The sequence below is a fragment of the Vigna radiata genome, unplaced genomic scaffold (assembly GCF_000741045.1).
Source record: "Vigna radiata var. radiata cultivar VC1973A unplaced genomic scaffold, Vradiata_ver6 scaffold_154, whole genome shotgun sequence".
Classification (NCBI taxonomy): domain Eukaryota; kingdom Viridiplantae; phylum Streptophyta; class Magnoliopsida; order Fabales; family Fabaceae; genus Vigna; species Vigna radiata.
The window spans coordinates 528920-545897 of NW_014542916.1; the positions used below are offsets into that span (position 1 = coordinate 528920).

The 16978-nt window shown below is 33.9% G+C and overlaps 2 protein-coding genes across 3 annotated transcripts; both read left to right on the forward strand.

Annotated features, from left to right (window-relative positions):
• Positions 1-1145: 1145 nt before the first annotated feature.
• Positions 1146-5730, forward strand: LOC106752570 (interaptin). Of its 2 annotated transcripts, XR_001375156.2 has the most exons (4): positions 1146-1356; positions 1461-1791; positions 1907-5120; positions 5430-5730. XR_001375156.2 is itself a non-coding variant. In XM_014634281.2 (3 exons), the coding sequence occupies exons 2-3, from the start codon at positions 1471-1473 to the stop codon at positions 5057-5059; spliced, it is 3474 nt and encodes a 1157-aa protein (XP_014489767.1). In that variant the 5' UTR covers positions 1146-1356; positions 1461-1470; the 3' UTR covers positions 5060-5121. The 2 variants fall into 2 exon arrangements, 1 of the variants encoding a protein (XP_014489767.1); XM_014634281.2 differs by lacking the exon at positions 5430-5730 and having other exon boundaries at positions 1907-5121.
• Positions 5731-11999: 6269 nt separating this feature from the next.
• Positions 12000-15173, forward strand: LOC106752582 (UDP-sulfoquinovose synthase, chloroplastic). The gene is made up of 3 exons (XM_014634295.2): positions 12000-12201; positions 13014-14083; positions 14582-15173. The coding sequence occupies exons 2-3, from the start codon at positions 13052-13054 to the stop codon at positions 14981-14983; spliced, it is 1434 nt and encodes a 477-aa protein (XP_014489781.1). The 5' UTR covers positions 12000-12201; positions 13014-13051; the 3' UTR covers positions 14984-15173.
• Positions 15174-16978: the final 1805 nt, after the last annotated feature.

Below are 16978 nucleotides of genomic sequence, written 5' to 3' on the forward strand. Positions count from 1 at the left end.
ATTTAATCTAGTTGTAAATACCATTGTTGTGATTTTTATTATACAACTTACAGTTCAAATAATCAACTCTAATCCGACTAGTCATTAAACAAGTTGATTGGTCATATACTAGTTTTAAGTGCACATCTCATGACTTGGAATATAAGTCATCAAATCAGTCGATCGCCAAACAGGTCAGTCAATCACTAATTCAATGAACAAGACAATATGTATCGGTTCAACCATCAAATAAACTGGTCAATAATAAATTGAACTGAATAGGATAAACATTCCAAAATAAATTAACCTTAAAACTGATCAACCTAAGAATAAAATATAATTACTCACAATTAAGCTACAATTAAACCTCCATTAATAAAAAACTTACCACGAAACTTATAAATAAATATTTAAAATAAAAATTAAATTACATACATTTATTATTATATTAAATAATCAATTAACTTTATATCAAAATACTTACAAATATTTTTAGATAAACTTAATGCACTTAAAAATACTTACAAAACAATATTTAGACTTCAAACACCACAACACATCCTAAAAAATTGGCTTTAACCCCACACCAGACATGATCTTTGTTGGAAATAAATTGCGTCAATTGCGTGTGAGCAAATCGGTGGTCCCACCATTTTGTTCTCATCATTGATCAACGCGTTATGTTCCACACACCACACTTGATCTGTCCCTACTATTACTCCTCGGATCTAAACTGTCATAAAAGGAAAATACTATAATATTAAAAACTTTATAGAGTAATGATCACTTCATAAATTTCACATACCATTTTTAATTAATAAATATTTAATAATACTAACAGTATTAAAAACTAGAAGAAAAAAAAAGTAACACCTATGATTCAATGAACTCTGAATTGTGAGAAAGTGTTAGTAAAAATTGTGAGAGTAATGTAAACAGGAAGGAGTAGCTTCCACGAAGAGCCAATCGAATTGACCAGGCCAAGTCAATTCCACACAATAGACTCTTCCTCTCCATTCCAACCTACTGGTCAAGCTTTTCCAAGTCTCATTTTTCATTTTTTTTAATCTTTTGACACCTTCAATTCTAAAACTAAAAGCCAAAACCCACTTTTTCTTTTCTTTTCTTTTAGGCCTATGATTATAATAGTATTAATATTACGATTAATATCTGGTCTTGTAACAAATTCAGTAAACAAAGACAACTGTATGAAAACTTCACACTCTGGATTCTCTATCTCAGTTTTCTTTGCAGAAAAGAAAAGCAATAATTCTATTCTCTATTTTCTCAAAGATACACTTTTTTTCCTCATACCCACAAAGGGTAGAAAAAGAAGATCATTTCTCAATCTCCAGCATAATTTTCACTCATAATCAGGTAAAAGACAGACTCTTTTTTCTTTTTCCATGTTCTGGTTTTCTTTCATTGATGTGGTGTCTATAATCTTTTACTCCGTGATTTTGATTCCATGAATTGTACAGAATCTGCAGAATGAAGGTTGAAATTGAAGGCAGCCAGAGTGACTCTGCAGAATCTCAGGGAGTGTCTGGAACAGATGAATCTGTTTCCAGCCAATCAGAAAATAGAAGACTGGAATCCAAGAAGAAACTGAAGAAAGTGAGGTCAATAAGGCTTGTAAGATTGCCAAGCAAGAGATCATCCATTAGAGGGAGACCCCAATATGATCATCTCTCCATTCTCTCATCAGTTAGCACAGAAAATTTAGAGGGGGTAACACCACTTGATATGGCAGATGCATCTCCCCATTACATGAAGGGTACCAGCAGTTCTCACGCAAAGGATAGTGTTCAGGTAATCTACTGATTTTGAAGATTCTGAATTTGTAAAAATGATTTGAAATTTTGAATGGTTTCAATTGTTGGGAGAATAGTAAGAGTAATAATTATACAATGCTGCTTTTGGGCAGAATACAGAAAGACTATTGTTCACTAAGAAGACTTTGGGAAGAATGTCTACTTTGAAACTGAAGAGGAGTCTGACGAGAAAGGTTTCTGGAAGGACCGAACCAAAGAGGAAAGTGAAGTCGTCTAGATCAATCATGCTTGTAACTGTCAAGGGCCAAAAGTCATCTGAATCTAGTTATGGCAGTGGTGCAAGTGATGCTGCTGATAACAAAACCCAGAGAGTCATTACCAGAAGATTAAGCTTGAAGCCTGTGAGGATCTTGGCAAAGATTCCCACTTTCAAATCAAAGAATTCTTCCATGGAGAGTGGCCAATCCCTAGACACAAGCTTGCTTAGAGCCACTTGCTCTTCTGCTCTGAAGGATTCCCATTTTCCTGACCTCATTGACTTCCCTCAAGAGGAAAGTGACTCTCAAAGAGTATCAGCTGTTGCCAAGGTTTGTCCATATTCTTACTGCTCACTTCATGGTCACCGCCATGGGAATCTGCCTCCACTGAAGCGCTTTGTGTCAATGAGGAGGCGCAAGTCGAAGAGCCAGAAGCCAACGAAAATGGATAATCAACCTGTTACTAGATCAAATCAGTTTGGTAATGCAAAGAAAGGTACTCGTAAAACTCAAACTGTCCACAGTGAAGATGACAAATCTCATTTTCAGAACAAGAAAAAGCTTGCAAGGGACTCGTGTATTAGGCCTCATGATACTCCAGAATTCACAGTTACTGAAAGTGTGGAACCAGTATCAACAGATGGAGTTCAGTTTTCTGCTCCTGATATTGAGATGTTGGAGGGAGAAGTAACCAACACAGGCAAAAATATGGAGCCAGACCATGAAGTACTTGAGGTGAGTTCTGTACCGAAAGAGTCTACACATGCTAGCACTACTGATCTGGCATGTGGAATGCAGGAAAGAGATAAAAAGCACATCAACATGTGGCACTTGGTGTACAAACATGCTGTACTAAGTAACACTGGGAAATGTGAAAACAAGCAGCCCTTTGATGGAGGGGACAAGGAAGGAAGAGAGCAAGGTTTCCTTACGACTAATGAAGTAAACAACTCTAATTGTAGAGAAGATTGTGATACAGACCAGGATATGGATGATGAAAATAAGAATGTAATTGAGCTGGTGCAGAAAGCGTTTGATGAAATTCTTCTCCCAGAACCTGAAGAACTCTTTTCTGATGATAATTCCAAATCTGAAGGCGCTGATTCAGATGAGGTACTCTTAGAAAAAAACGATGGCCAGACAGAATGGAAAACCTCAGAATCCACAGAATCTCCAATAGCACAGAGGATGGAGACCAAATCTGATCAAAGAGCACCGAAAAGCTGGAGCAATCTGAAAAAGTTAATCCTGTGGAAAAGGTTTGTAAAAGCATTGGAGAAGGTAAGAAATATCCATCCTCAAAGACCAAGACGTTTTCCTTCTGATGCTAACTTTGAAATGGAAAAAGTTTTTCTCAAGCACCAAACAGCAGAAGAGAAAAAGCATGCTGAGGAATGGATGCTTGACTATGCACTTCAAAAGGTTATTTCTAAACTTGCACCTGCTCAAAGACGAAGAGTGACACTTTTAGTAGAAGCTTTTGAAACAGTTCAGCCATTTCAAGATGTCGAAAATAGTACACGGCTTTCCTTAACAACGGAGCATCAATCAAATCTAATTCAATCCCTTGAGAATTCCTCAAATCATAGCAAGGAAGAAGCATCACTTTCTCATAAGAGTACCATGGAACTGGCTGTTAGTACTGGTGATGATCCAATGATAGAAATGCACAGTCCTATTATGCTTAAAGAAAGATGTGTTGACTATACTGAGACCGAGGCAGTCAATAATATGCCTGTATTTAGAGATATTGAAGAAGACTTGAATGGAAAGGAATCTTTAGCCAGAAGTTATGATAATGAGAAGTTATCAAGTGACAATGATAATATTTTTCTTGTAGAGGTCAAAGATACCAGATCAAGTTCCTTAAATAAGCCAATTGAATTTACAAGCAGCCATGTGGAGGAATCAACCAAGGCAGTAGTCAATGATGTTTCAGAAGACTTGCTATCCAGTTTGAATACAGAAAATCGACATATCAAATCCGAGTCACCTGGAAGAGATGTCGAAACCAAGAATCTGATTGGTGATAATGGGGAAAAGCTTTCCATGTCTAAAAGTTTAATAGTAGAAGGTCTAGTTAGATCACTCAGATCTAACTTGATTGGTTCAGGAGCACCTGCGAAGCTATTAGATGAATCATCAGTTGATGGAAAAGAAGGAACTAAAAAAGTTAAGTTGGAAACCGAGACTGTTGAAGAGTTCCCTACAAAGGAACAATCTAAAGCACCTAAGAGTGCTTCTGTTGAACCTGAGACCCCTGTGGAGAAACAGAACAACACAGGATTGTGGTTCTTGGTGTATAAACACATGGTATCAAATATGGCTGAAAGCAATTCCAAGTCACTGATTGATGGTGAAGATGAGAAAGAGTCAGCATTTGATGGAAGCACAACACGAGGATCTTCCATCTCTTACGAAGGCACAACTGTGAGTAATCAAGAGATGCAATTCAAGGACCATGCTGCAGCTGATCCAGAAGTTGCACTTCAACAGATAGAAGCCATCAAGATGGTAGAAGAAGCCATTGATTCAATTCTTCCAGATGATCAGGATGACTTAGCAGACAAGGAGTCACTCACTGGCAGCACAATATCAGACAACTCCAAACAATCTGACAGAACTGAAAGAGTGTACAGTGAAGATCTGAACCAAAAAGAAGAAAAGATGGAATCTGGGAATGAAATACTCCAAGAACAGCAAAAAGAATCAGCAGAACTAAAGGAACAATGCAAAAAAAACCAGCCATTGTCTAGAAGTTGGAGCAATCTTAAAAAAGTGATTCTTCTTAGGAGATTCATCAAGTCATTGGAAAAAGTAAGGAAATTCAATCCAAGAGGCCCCAGATATCTACCTCTAGAGCCTGATTCAGAAGCTGAAAAAGTTAACTTAAGGCATCAAGACATGGAAGAAAGAAAAGGAACTGAAGAATGGATGCTTGATTATGCACTTCGACAGGTTGTTTCCAAATTAACCCCGGCTAGGAAAAGAAAAGTGGAGCTGCTGGTGGAAGCTTTTGAAACAGTCATGCCAACCATAACAAAATGAAGTTGAGCAAACTGGCAAAGAGTGGAATAGCTTTCTATGAAAAATAAATTCAAGCTGGAAGGTATATATTACACTCAGTTAGAATTTTCCGCTTTTTTCTTTTTGAGTTTACCCTTAAAGTGACATGCAATTGTCAACATAAAACATGTCAAACTGTCTGAAAACTGAATATTAGAAAATGTTGAAGGAAATATATCCAATAAGAAATATCCAACGGCCTCTTCCACACACTTGTCATATGATAAATTTTCTTCGGAAAATGAATTCTATATAACTCATTACAAGAAGATTCAGGCATTTTAAGCAATAGTCTCAAGTTGAATTTATACTATCTTGAAAAACTAATTCTCTGTTTCCTCTAAATCTGCAGGTAAACAAAGAGATATGGATGATCCTAATCCTTTTGGGATGTGAGGAGTTTTTTGTCTGTGAAAACTGTGTCAGACCTGTTATATTTCGATAGTAGAGTGTAGAATGTTTCACGATTCAGCATCAACAAAAGTTAAATACAGTACATATTTCCCCCTTGTTTTCCGTTCATATTTTCTTGGTGTCTCAGGTGGTTGTTTTGTATGAAAGACTTGCATTACAAATACCATAGACCATTTACATGCCATGATGAATATCGTGAACACCTCAGAATGGCCAAAGATTTCTCATCATTTTTCAAACATTCAAGAGTGCACAAAATATTCATGAACAACGACAGTGGGTACTAGCAGGTAGCATTTCCTTAAGAAAGAAAAACCGACAAAAAGAAAATGTGCCCAATTTTGCAAGACAACACAAAATTTGAAAAAACGAACCTTGTTTGAGTGCTCATGAAACTGAATAATGGACAATTAGTTGAACATTAAGGTAATAATATAAAATGAACAAAAGATGATGTTTCTTACAAACTAGCCATAAAAGGGTAGTAACCAAATTGTCCATTTATTTTCTTTGCCTGTCTTTTTGTTTCTTTTTACTTTTGTTTTCATGATAGAAGCAATGAGATTTTAACAAGTTCTAGCATATGTATAGTCTCAATAAAATGTCCAGTCATCTATTGAAACTATTATTATTTAGAGAAATCATCTAAGTGACATTTTAGTTCAATGACATTCTTCATTAGTTTATGCACATTTCACAAAACTTAGTTATAACAAATTTGGTTGTATAAATAATAACTTGTAATAACATTTTTACAATTGAAAGCTGTTAAACTAAAATAACAAAAAATTGTGAGAGTTAGGCAATAGTTCACTAAGAGAGAAACTTCAACTTGTAATATTTATCATAAGTGTACATTAAATTTTAGGTTTAATACCTATTTTGGTCCCTTTTTTAGGAGGGTTTGTTCAAAGTGGTCCTCCCTTTTTTAAAAAGTTCATTAAAGTCCTACCTTTTGCAAAAACTGTGCAAGTAGGTCCTTTTTTGTTACGGCGTGTTAACAGCAGAGCTGCCCAGCTGGCTAATATATGATGAATATAGTTAGAGTTAAATTAGAAATTCAATTTGGGATAATTTGGAGTGGGTAATCTATAACACCAAATCGTGAATCCACCTCGCGATAGCTGTTTTGTTCCATCATTGAACCCTAATTCTCAAAGTCCAAATTGCAAATCTGCAAAAATCGCAGTCATGGAAACCTTACAACAACAGTTTTGTTCCACAAATTCTAATTCGAAAAACCCAAATCATGGATCTGCAAAAATCGCACAACCATTCATGGAAACCTCGTGACATCGGTTTTGTTCCATCATTGAATCCTAATTTGCAAAGTCCAAATTGCAAATATGCCAAAATCGCACAGCCATGAAAACCTTCCCACAACAATTTTGTTCCATCATTGAACCCTAACCTTCATTGCACCATATATCAACCAAGGTATAGTAGTTTCATTCCACCACCGTCGCCCATTGACGCTAGCAACCACCTTCATCACGAACCTACAACCCAAAACGCGAAATCCCTGCACCTGCAACAAAACATTACCAACACCAAATTACCCCAAATTGAATTTCTAATTTAACCCTAGGTGGTGAAGCTGTGATAGAGCGATGAAGGAAAAATGGTGTTGTTTGTTGTCACGAAGCGCGGAGAGGGGAGGTGATGGTGAAACAGAGAGAGAGCGCGAGAAGGAGAGGATCTGGAACCCATTAGCAGCTGTGTCTACACTAGAATCGGAGATGGCAATGAGATCGCCAAGAAACCCCAATCCCAATCGCAAAGAAATCCCAATTGCATCTGACCAAAATCACTTTGCCTAATTACCCTAATTTCAATTTTAATTTTAACCCTAATTTTATTACATTTCCACATCACAATTAATAATTTTTTTTTAACACATAATAGCCAACTAGGCCGTTAGCAGAATTAACGCTGTTAGCAAGAAGGACTTGCACAAAATTTTTATAAAAAGTAGGACTTTAGTGAACTTTTTAAGAAAGGGAAGACTTTGAACAAACTCTCCAATAAAGGAACCAAAATAGATATTAAACCTATATTTTACGAACACTTGAATCAAGTTAGTTTTCTACATTCTTTTATAATGTTTCTTAGTTTAATTTTTACCATTTATATTTGCCGTTTACCTGTATCAAATTATGACTTATGTGATAAACACTTTTTTAGTGAAGTAATTTACGGGGTAAACTACTCTATTTTTAAGTTAATTATTATATTTTTATAATTTACAAAATAAATTATTCTATTTTTTTAAATTTTCTGATGATCTCGTATACGTTGTGCAAGAAATTGAAATATGCATGTCCAAAATACTTTTATAAATTTTGTAACTTATAAATGCTCTAAATTACTTTAATTGAAACCTTCTCTACATTAACAAGTTACAATTATATTTTTTTAAAATATATTTACAGATATAATTCATTATCTTATATTATTTTTAAATAACAGGTGAGATGTAAGCTAATAATGTGTTATGAAAATTATTGTAACACACCTATATTTTACATTTTAATAGTTTTAACACTATTATAGAAGCATCACATGTTCAATAAACAAGAACAATTAACTTAAAAGAAACATATAAAATGTCATTAGAGTTATCTAAATTTAACCATGACACTAAACTTTATATCGACAACCAGAGTTTCTAAAACTAAGAGTGCTTATACATAAACTAATTGTTTTAATATAGGCTTTAAAAAAACTTCAAATATAAAAGAACTCATCCTGCTATCTATAAATTGGTGCTTTGCTGCCCAGCACCTGTTCCACTGAAACATCGTCATCCTCTACTTATACCAATCAGGTGATCATTGCAAAAGAAAACACAAAAAAACATACAAACAAAGCCAAAAAGGTAAGCTAATTTTACCAAAGAGATAATTATACATTTTAATTAATAATACATCAATTGAACATAAGCCAATCAAACAAATCCTAAGCATGCACACATTAACTCTAGACTTGACCATCCAGATATATGTATTAATGTCAGACTATAAGCAGTTTTGCACTTGTAGTTGTAGAACAACTTGTTCGCCCAAGCTACCACACAATATTAACCCGTCTGCCACCTATAACAAAAGAATCAAACTATAAATTAGGACCTCCTGTTACTCCTCACCACAAAATCCCCTTCTATATCCTATAACAAAAGAATCAAACTATAGATTAGGACCTCCTACTACTCTTCGCCACAAAACCCCCTTCTATATCCTATAACAAAAGAATCAAACTATAGATTAGGACCTCCTGCTACTCCTCACCACAAAACCCCCTTCTATATTTGAGATGGAGTGATTATTGGAACACTAGTACAAAAATCATATTTTATGACGTACAAAAACGAACTATGACGTACAAAAATCATATTTTCTTTAATCACTAGTAATTGAAGATAACTGCTCCATCAAGTAGTTTAAATCCAATGGTTATCTAAATCAAACTTCGTATTTTACAATCAGCAAAATGGGTGGGTTTGGACTACTCTTAACGGGATAAGATGGCTAGATTGCAATTCCACACTTTCCTGATCTGCTGTTACCCAGATTTCTTTCCATTCTGATGTATCCTTCCTCTCCCAAATCAGCACCCCATGAATTCCTCACAATTCAATAATCATGACCGTTTTCTGTACCATACCCAACAACCACAACACCATGATCTAGTGCTGTTCCACATCTTCCAGAGAAGACACCCTGACAAATATGAAATATACTGATTAAAAAATTATATCAACATTGCAAAACCAATTTTGTTTAAAATTGAATAGGGAAAGAGTGGAAGTTTTTATGTTCTAATCAAAAGAAAAAAATAAACCACATGTTTTTCACTTAGACTCAAAACTTTGGACTTTGGATCTTCCCATTCTACATCTTTCCATGCAATAGGCACACCTTCTTTTCCCAGGTCATGAATAAAATCAGATTGGAATTCCCTTCCTCCTCTTTCAATAGCAACGCTCACGGTTTGATTTGCAATGACGTTTTTCAATGCTAACTCATCATAGGAATTAACATCTTCATAAGAATCAATAGAAACAACTTTGGCATTTTTCTGCACATTAGCAAAATAAACAAACAAAACAAAGGAACATAAGAATTTGATTGATAACTATGTTTTAGAAGCAATTATTTTCTTAAAAGATTAGGACCAAGTTACTAACCTTATACTGGTCACATGTACCATCAACAGCACGGTAAGGGTAATCCTCCTCGGAATCGATGCCTCCATTGTTGATGATGAACTCAAATGCATAGTCCGTAAGTCCTCCATTGCATCCCATGTTATATCCTGTATCACAATCCACCAATTCTTGTTCTGATAATGAAATCAGTTCGCCAGTCACTATCTTATTAATTCCTTCCACAGCACCAATTGCTGAGAATGACCAACAGCTCCCTACATTCACTAGTACAAAAATCATATTTTATGACGTACAAAAACGAAATATGACGTACATAGTTTTGTACGTTATAATAGGTCTACATATTTTATGACGTAGCAAATATTTACGTTATTTGAACATATTATGCCACTGTTTCTAAAAGAAATAACTCTAATGAATGTGAACATAGATAATTTTACTCAATATCAACTTGAAACAATTTTCTAAAATCTGTCCATTTTTTTTATATGAATATTGGAGAAAATTGTTTCAAGTTGATATTGAGTAAAATTATCTATGTTCACATTCATTAGAGTTATTTCTTTTAGAAACAGTGTCATAATATGTTCAGATAACGTAAATTTTTGTTACGTCATAAAATATGTAAACCTATTATAACTTACAAAACTATGTACGTCATAGTTCGTTTTTGTACGTCATAAAATATGATTTTTGTGAACGTCATGATATATTCCAAGATCGAGTCCCTATATCAATACATCATGTTACTAAACAACCATAAGAAATTTCCCTTGGAACTCTTTTCACAACATTCTTTAACCATACATATATTCATGTTCATCAACCACCAACATCCATAATTTTCACACAAGTAATGAATTAAATATATTTATAATCACTATAGACCAAAATAGAATCAGAAAACACATAAGCATAAAATTACTCGAAAGAAGATGCCTAACACCCAAATTGGCACTTAGTGAATTAAAGAGAAAATGGATCCAAACTTGTAGGGGAAGAAGTGGCGCTCAACACCACTAAGTATCACTCAACACCCCATAAACAGAGGACTCACTGACTTCGCAACGCTCAATGCCTAAAATGGTCGCTCAGCACCCTAAAGTCCAGTGACTCTCTAACTTCGCAAAGGTCAACGCCAAACCCTTACCCCTCAGCGCCATGCCAGAGTTCAGCAACTTCAAAACCTGATATGGATGCATTCAAGACCTATCCAAATTATCAAATTAGTGTTTATAACACTGTAATTGATTTGAAAACATGTTTATACTTCAAATTTGATACCAATTTGCTCATTTGGTCAGTGAACTACCCAAAACCTCATAAATCAAATTTCACATACTACAAACCAAATTTTTAGTGAACTAAGTAGCTAACCAAGTCCTAATTGTCATGAATACATATGCCAAACACTTTCCCTTATAATAACAACTCCTCTAGAATTTCACTTGTCGAAACTCCCATTTTTGACACAAAAATAACCATTACTCTAACCTATTATTAAACCAAAGTTTAACCGTTAATTGATCCACTAAAACAACAACTTATCATCCACAAGTAGCTTCTCTTACTTGTTAGAAGCTTACACCACTCTAAAGAACCTAAAATTGCTTCCTCGGCTCAAGAAACTCTATATGTTCTTATAAAACACCGAATCATGATAAAGGTATGCAATTATAAACACTTATTAGTAGAGAACTTAAAAAAAGACTCAAATGACACATGCGATAAAACTAACATCACATGGGTTGAAAAACACAAAGTTAAAGAAAAGAACTAAAACCAACTTATTCTTTTGAAAGAACTGATCTTATACAAATAAAGATCTTATTATCATGATAATGTAGGCACTTTCTGAACTTCAAACAAATAATTCAATAGTTAAAATTCAATGAAAAAAGGACCCATATTACTCAAAAAATAAATAAAAAAGAAATAGTATGTGTTTTAAATAATTAAATTCTTTAATAAAAATTTTATTTATACTTTTGTTTTTAATATTAAAATAAAATATCTCATTATTTAAAGATTTTATCCGTTCTTAACACTATATTTTCTTGATAGTTACATTAGATCAATTAATTATAAATAAAAAATACATGGTTTTTAAATACACTTAAAATATAATTTGATTCATATTACTGTGTTTTATTTACTATATTATGTGATGATATATATCTTTGTTATAAGGTTTCGATTCTAGGCAAATACTAGAGATTTACTGTGTATTTTTTTTCCTACTAAAACACGAATTTTAGCATAAAAAACTTAGTAACTTGATCAACTATAAGATTTTTCGAATTATGTTTATTTTGGTCTAAAATATATAAGATTTGATAAAGGGCATAAAACCCTGTAGCAAGGGACTCCCAAAATAGGGAAGCAAGGGATATTCCTCTTCACCCTTTTTGATTCCCAAACCCAAACACTGCAGTTGCAGAGACAGCGGATTTTACCCTTATCCACAACCATAACCAGAGTCAAATCCACTTCACCCTTCTGAGTTCCTCTTCATTTTACACTGATTTCGAGTTCTCTCAAGGTAATCAGATCAATCACTTACCATTTTGCAATTTCCGTTTTTATTGCATGGAGTGTTATGTTTTGTTTTCATCTTTCTACATTTCGAAGCGGGCATGAGTTAAATGACTGTTAGTATCTTTAGAGGGAGTGAAAGGTGACAACTTGAAGTTCTCTTTGTAGTAATTTGCTACTGACACCCTACTAATTCACCCTGTTTCGTATTGTGTTGATGCCTGCTTGTGCAATTCAAAAGTTTTTCTGTTTCTCTTGTCACGTTCTTCTGATCCACCAAAGCTTGAAATTGGGTTAATGGCACCGTGAATCATCATTATTAATTGCTTGAGGAACTGTGTGCTGTGTTATAAACCAAAGTGCAAGGCAAATGAATGGATTTTTATTAACGTAAATCATTTTTATCCTCTTTTGCAAAAGATTATAACAAACCAGGCATGGCTTTGGGAATATGGTGTTCAATATTTTAAGGTCATTAAATATGAGTGATTTGAGCTCTTCACTGTGATGTGATACCCTAGCCAGTTGGTATTCCTGTCTTTTTTTCTTAACTAAAATAATGTATACATACGCTTAATATCCATTTCTCTGAGTGGGTTTATTCCTTTCCTTTTGTTGATTTTTATTTGTGAGATTTATTATGTATTGATGTATGCTCTTGGTATTACAAGTATTCACTCTTGGTTACTTGCTTTTGATTCACAATGTTGGAAAAAATGTTGATGAGTCTTTGAATAATTATTACTTGCTTGATGAAGTAAATGTTTTAGTATTGTTCAAAGTGAAATGCAAGTGATGGGTTTTTAATTCTTGTTTCAGGAGTGTGCTGAACGTAGTTAGAGGATCCTCTGATTGAGATGGCTCAATTGCTATCATCCTCTTACTCATTGACTATCTGCTCTAGAAATAAACCTTACTTAAAACCTTTTAAGCAATGCTCGACACCATTTTCAATAGCGGTTTCTTGCAATAATTCTAAACCTTCATCTAGAGGGTTTTTCTTGCAAGAACAGAAGCTAAGAAAACATTCTCTATCAGTACATGCTGCTGCAGTTTCAACTAGCCAGGAAACCCCAGTTCAAACTAGCTCTGGTAATCCTTTTAAACCACAGAGAGTCATGGTCATTGGTGGAGATGGATACTGTGGTTGGGCAACTGCTCTGCATCTTTCTAACAAGGGTTATGAGGTTGCCATTGTTGACAGTCTTGTGCGACGCCTTTTTGATCACCAGCTTGGACTGGAGTCTCTAACACCAATTTCCTCCATCCAGAATCGTCTTCATTGTTGGAAATCTCTCACTGGAAAAAATATTGAGCTCTACATTGGAGACATATGTGATTTTGAGTTCTTATCTGAAACCTTCAAGACATTTGAACCTGATGCTGTTGTCCACTTTGGGGAACAACGGTCTGCTCCTTACTCTATGATAGATCGGTCAAGAGCTGTGTATACCCAGCAAAACAACGTTGTTGGGACACTGAACGTGCTCTTTGCCATAAAAGAGTTCAGAGAGCAGTGTCATCTAGTTAAGCTCGGGACCATGGGCGAATATGGGACCCCAAATATTGATATTGAGGAAGGTTACATTACCATTACTCACAATGGAAGGACAGACACGTTGCCATATCCCAAACAAGCTAGCTCATTCTATCATCTAAGCAAGGTACATGATTCACATAACATAGCTTTCACTTGCAAAGCTTGGGGCATTCGAGCAACTGACTTGAATCAAGGAGTGGTATATGGGGTAAGGACAGATGAGACTGCACTGCATGAAGAGCTGTATAACAGGTTTGATTACGATGGAATATTTGGAACTGCATTGAACCGGTTCTGTGTTCAGGCTGCTGTTGGTCATCCTCTGACTGTGTATGGTAAAGGAGGCCAGGTAACATACCCACATTATTATGTTTATTTGTTATTGATATGCAGAAGAGAGGGATTTGACAATATTTCAACTGGGGCATGTTTATATTGCATGTATAATCTATTGTCTATTAGACCACTGAGAAGAATCAAAGAGCACCGATGTAGCTCCACATTTTTCTTTGAAACTTACGGGTAGCTGTATTAAACAAGTCCTGCTTTATACTTCTTGGTAACCTCAAGTTGTGCATATTGCAACAAAATCTAGATATTTGAGACTCATTGATAATAACCGTGAATAGTGTTTGCAAATATTATACATTACTAATGTTGATTTTATCTGCCTTTTGCACCTTGTTCCGCTGAGATTTTAACAACAGGATTTGATTCTTCTGTTGCACTATTTTCTTACACTTGTCTCCTAAATTAGTTGTATTGATCTGATCATCTGTCTATAGGAGAATTTCTGAATTCTCTGATGCTAATTTTTTGTCTGTATATTGTAATACACATATTTCAGACTAGGGGCTTCCTTGACATAAGAGATACAGTTCAATGTGTTGAGCTTGCGATTGCAAACCCTGCGAAGCCAGGGGAGTTCCGAGTCTTCAACCAATTCACTGAGCAGTTTTCAGTGAATCAGCTTGCCGAGCTTGTTACCAAAGCTGGTGAGAAGCTGGGCCTTGATGTGAAAACTATCCATGTGCCTAATCCAAGAGTTGAGGCAGAAGAGCATTACTACAATTGCAAGAACACTAAACTTGTTGATCTGGGACTCAAACCACACTTTCTTTCAGATTCTCTCCTTGATTCACTGCTGAACTTCGCTGTTCAGTACAAGGACCGTGTTGACACTAAACAAATTATGCCTAGTGTGTCTTGGAAAAAAATTGGGGTCAAAACAAAAACTGTTACAGCCTAAGAAGATGGGCTAGTACATGGCTGCAGGCATAATTGTATATCCTGCATCATGTGTAGGTTATGTTATGCTGCATTGCCATGAATACTAAAATTTTTTGTATTATATGATTTCTGTGAAACCTTCATAGTTCATACCCTCTTTATGTAGAGTACATTTTCATGGTTCAACTGTTTGACGGGTAGTTTTTTTTCTTGCTAATTATTATTATATTTAAATAAATAAGCGTTTACATAATTATATTTAAGGGTTATAATTATGTATAATTATAAATATGATAATTAATTATGGGGTAGTTGTTTTTTATAACAAATAATGAAAAATAAATATTATTTTAGTATTAATTTATTTTATAGTAAACTAATGAATTATAAAAAGTACAACTAATATTAATAATGAATTATGCTAATAATAATATTATTTCTATTGATAATAATAATAATTGGATAGATGTAATAATTGGTTTGAAAAGTTTAATAGTTTAAAGAAATAATGAAATTATTATATTATTATACGGTAATATATATTAAAATATTGCTTATATGAAAATTAACAAACAACAATTTATGAGGTGAATATTAGTAATGTAGGGCTATTTATGTATATGACGTTATTATATATAGATTAAATAGCTATACATTAGACAATATTAATACTGCAAAACATGGCTAAAGAGTAGATATAGCACTTTACCTGTTATAGTTTCTAGAATATGCAATTTGAAAAGGGAGGTGCATGCTTAAAAATTATGGGGGTGGAGGAAGCATAAAACCATCATGGTTAGGCCATATTATTATTGTCCATGTAAGGTTTGGGCTCAAGTTGAAAGATCCGCTTCGCCATAGATCCTAATCATCAACATCTCGATTGCATTTAAACTTATAATGTATCAATATTGATGAGTGTTTATGTATTTTATTGTTCATTATTTCTTTATGTCCTAATCAACAGTAGGACCACCACAGGGTGTCTTGGTTCATCTTCATGTAATACTATTTCCTTGTTCAAATCGTATCAGAAAATTAATTAATTAACTAATTCTTACATGTAGTGTAGATAAGGATAAAAATATTCCATGTACAGAAGATACTACCGAACACTAATATCATTAGGCTCCTATATTTCATAATTCACTACAGATTGCCAAAATCTACATTTATAAATTTCTATTATTTGGAATGTCCTTTTTCTCATCTTAAATTTCTTATATGACTAGGTTATATTTGGACAAACTTTTCTATAAAAGTTTTTATGAAAAAAAATTGAATATTTATGACTATAAATTAGTTTATTTATAAGTCAATTGTTCTCAATAATTAATATATATATATATATATATATATATATATATATATATATATATATTATATTTCAGGACCACTTTATAATTTCACACTCATGATCTCAGCAAACCCGTTGAATACATTTGGACATTGGCTTTAATCCACGATAATTAATTATTAAATTTTCCATAAATTTTCATATAAACGCCACCTTCAATTCTATTCAAACTAAAAGGAATTATTTGACTTTTTTTTTTTTTCAAGAGAGAATTGTCGTTTATAAGTTGTTTATGAGTTCTTGAGAAGATTGAATTTTAAAAAAATAAATAAAAGTGTAAATGTTAACAATATTCTCACAATCAAATAAGATTGATGTATTTATCTCTTTAATAAATGTTTATATATTAGGATTTGTTACTATAGGTTCAGAGCTCACTGATTGGCAATATGCCAGGAGGAGAGTTGAGCAGCAGACAAGCAAGAAAGCGTCTCAGGACTGTTTGGTTTCGACAACTGTTAAGCAGAGTTAAGTTGCAATTAATATCATAACAGTTATTGTTAAGCGGTTAAGGTTTGCATAAATGATCATTAAAAGATAAATAAATTGATCAGATTCTTATGAGCTCTATAAATAATGTATAGATAAATCCACTTTTGACTCATTATTGAATTACAAAAGACCTACAGTCCCGTGCAAAATGAGATTAATAGGATA

Coding starts and splice junctions, on each gene's coding strand:
- LOC106752570 (XM_014634281.2), top strand. CDS start 1,471: ATGAAGGTTGAAATTGAAGGCAGCCAGAGTGACTCTGCAGAATCTCAG. Junction 1,792..1,906: donor ACGCAAAGGATAGTGTTCAG/GTAATCTACTGA, acceptor GCTTTTGGGCAG/AATACAGAAAGACTATTGTT.
- LOC106752582 (XM_014634295.2), top strand. CDS start 13,052: ATGGCTCAATTGCTATCATCCTCTTACTCATTGACTATCTGCTCTAGA. Junction 14,084..14,581: donor TGTATGGTAAAGGAGGCCAG/GTAACATACCCA, acceptor CACATATTTCAG/ACTAGGGGCTTCCTTGACAT.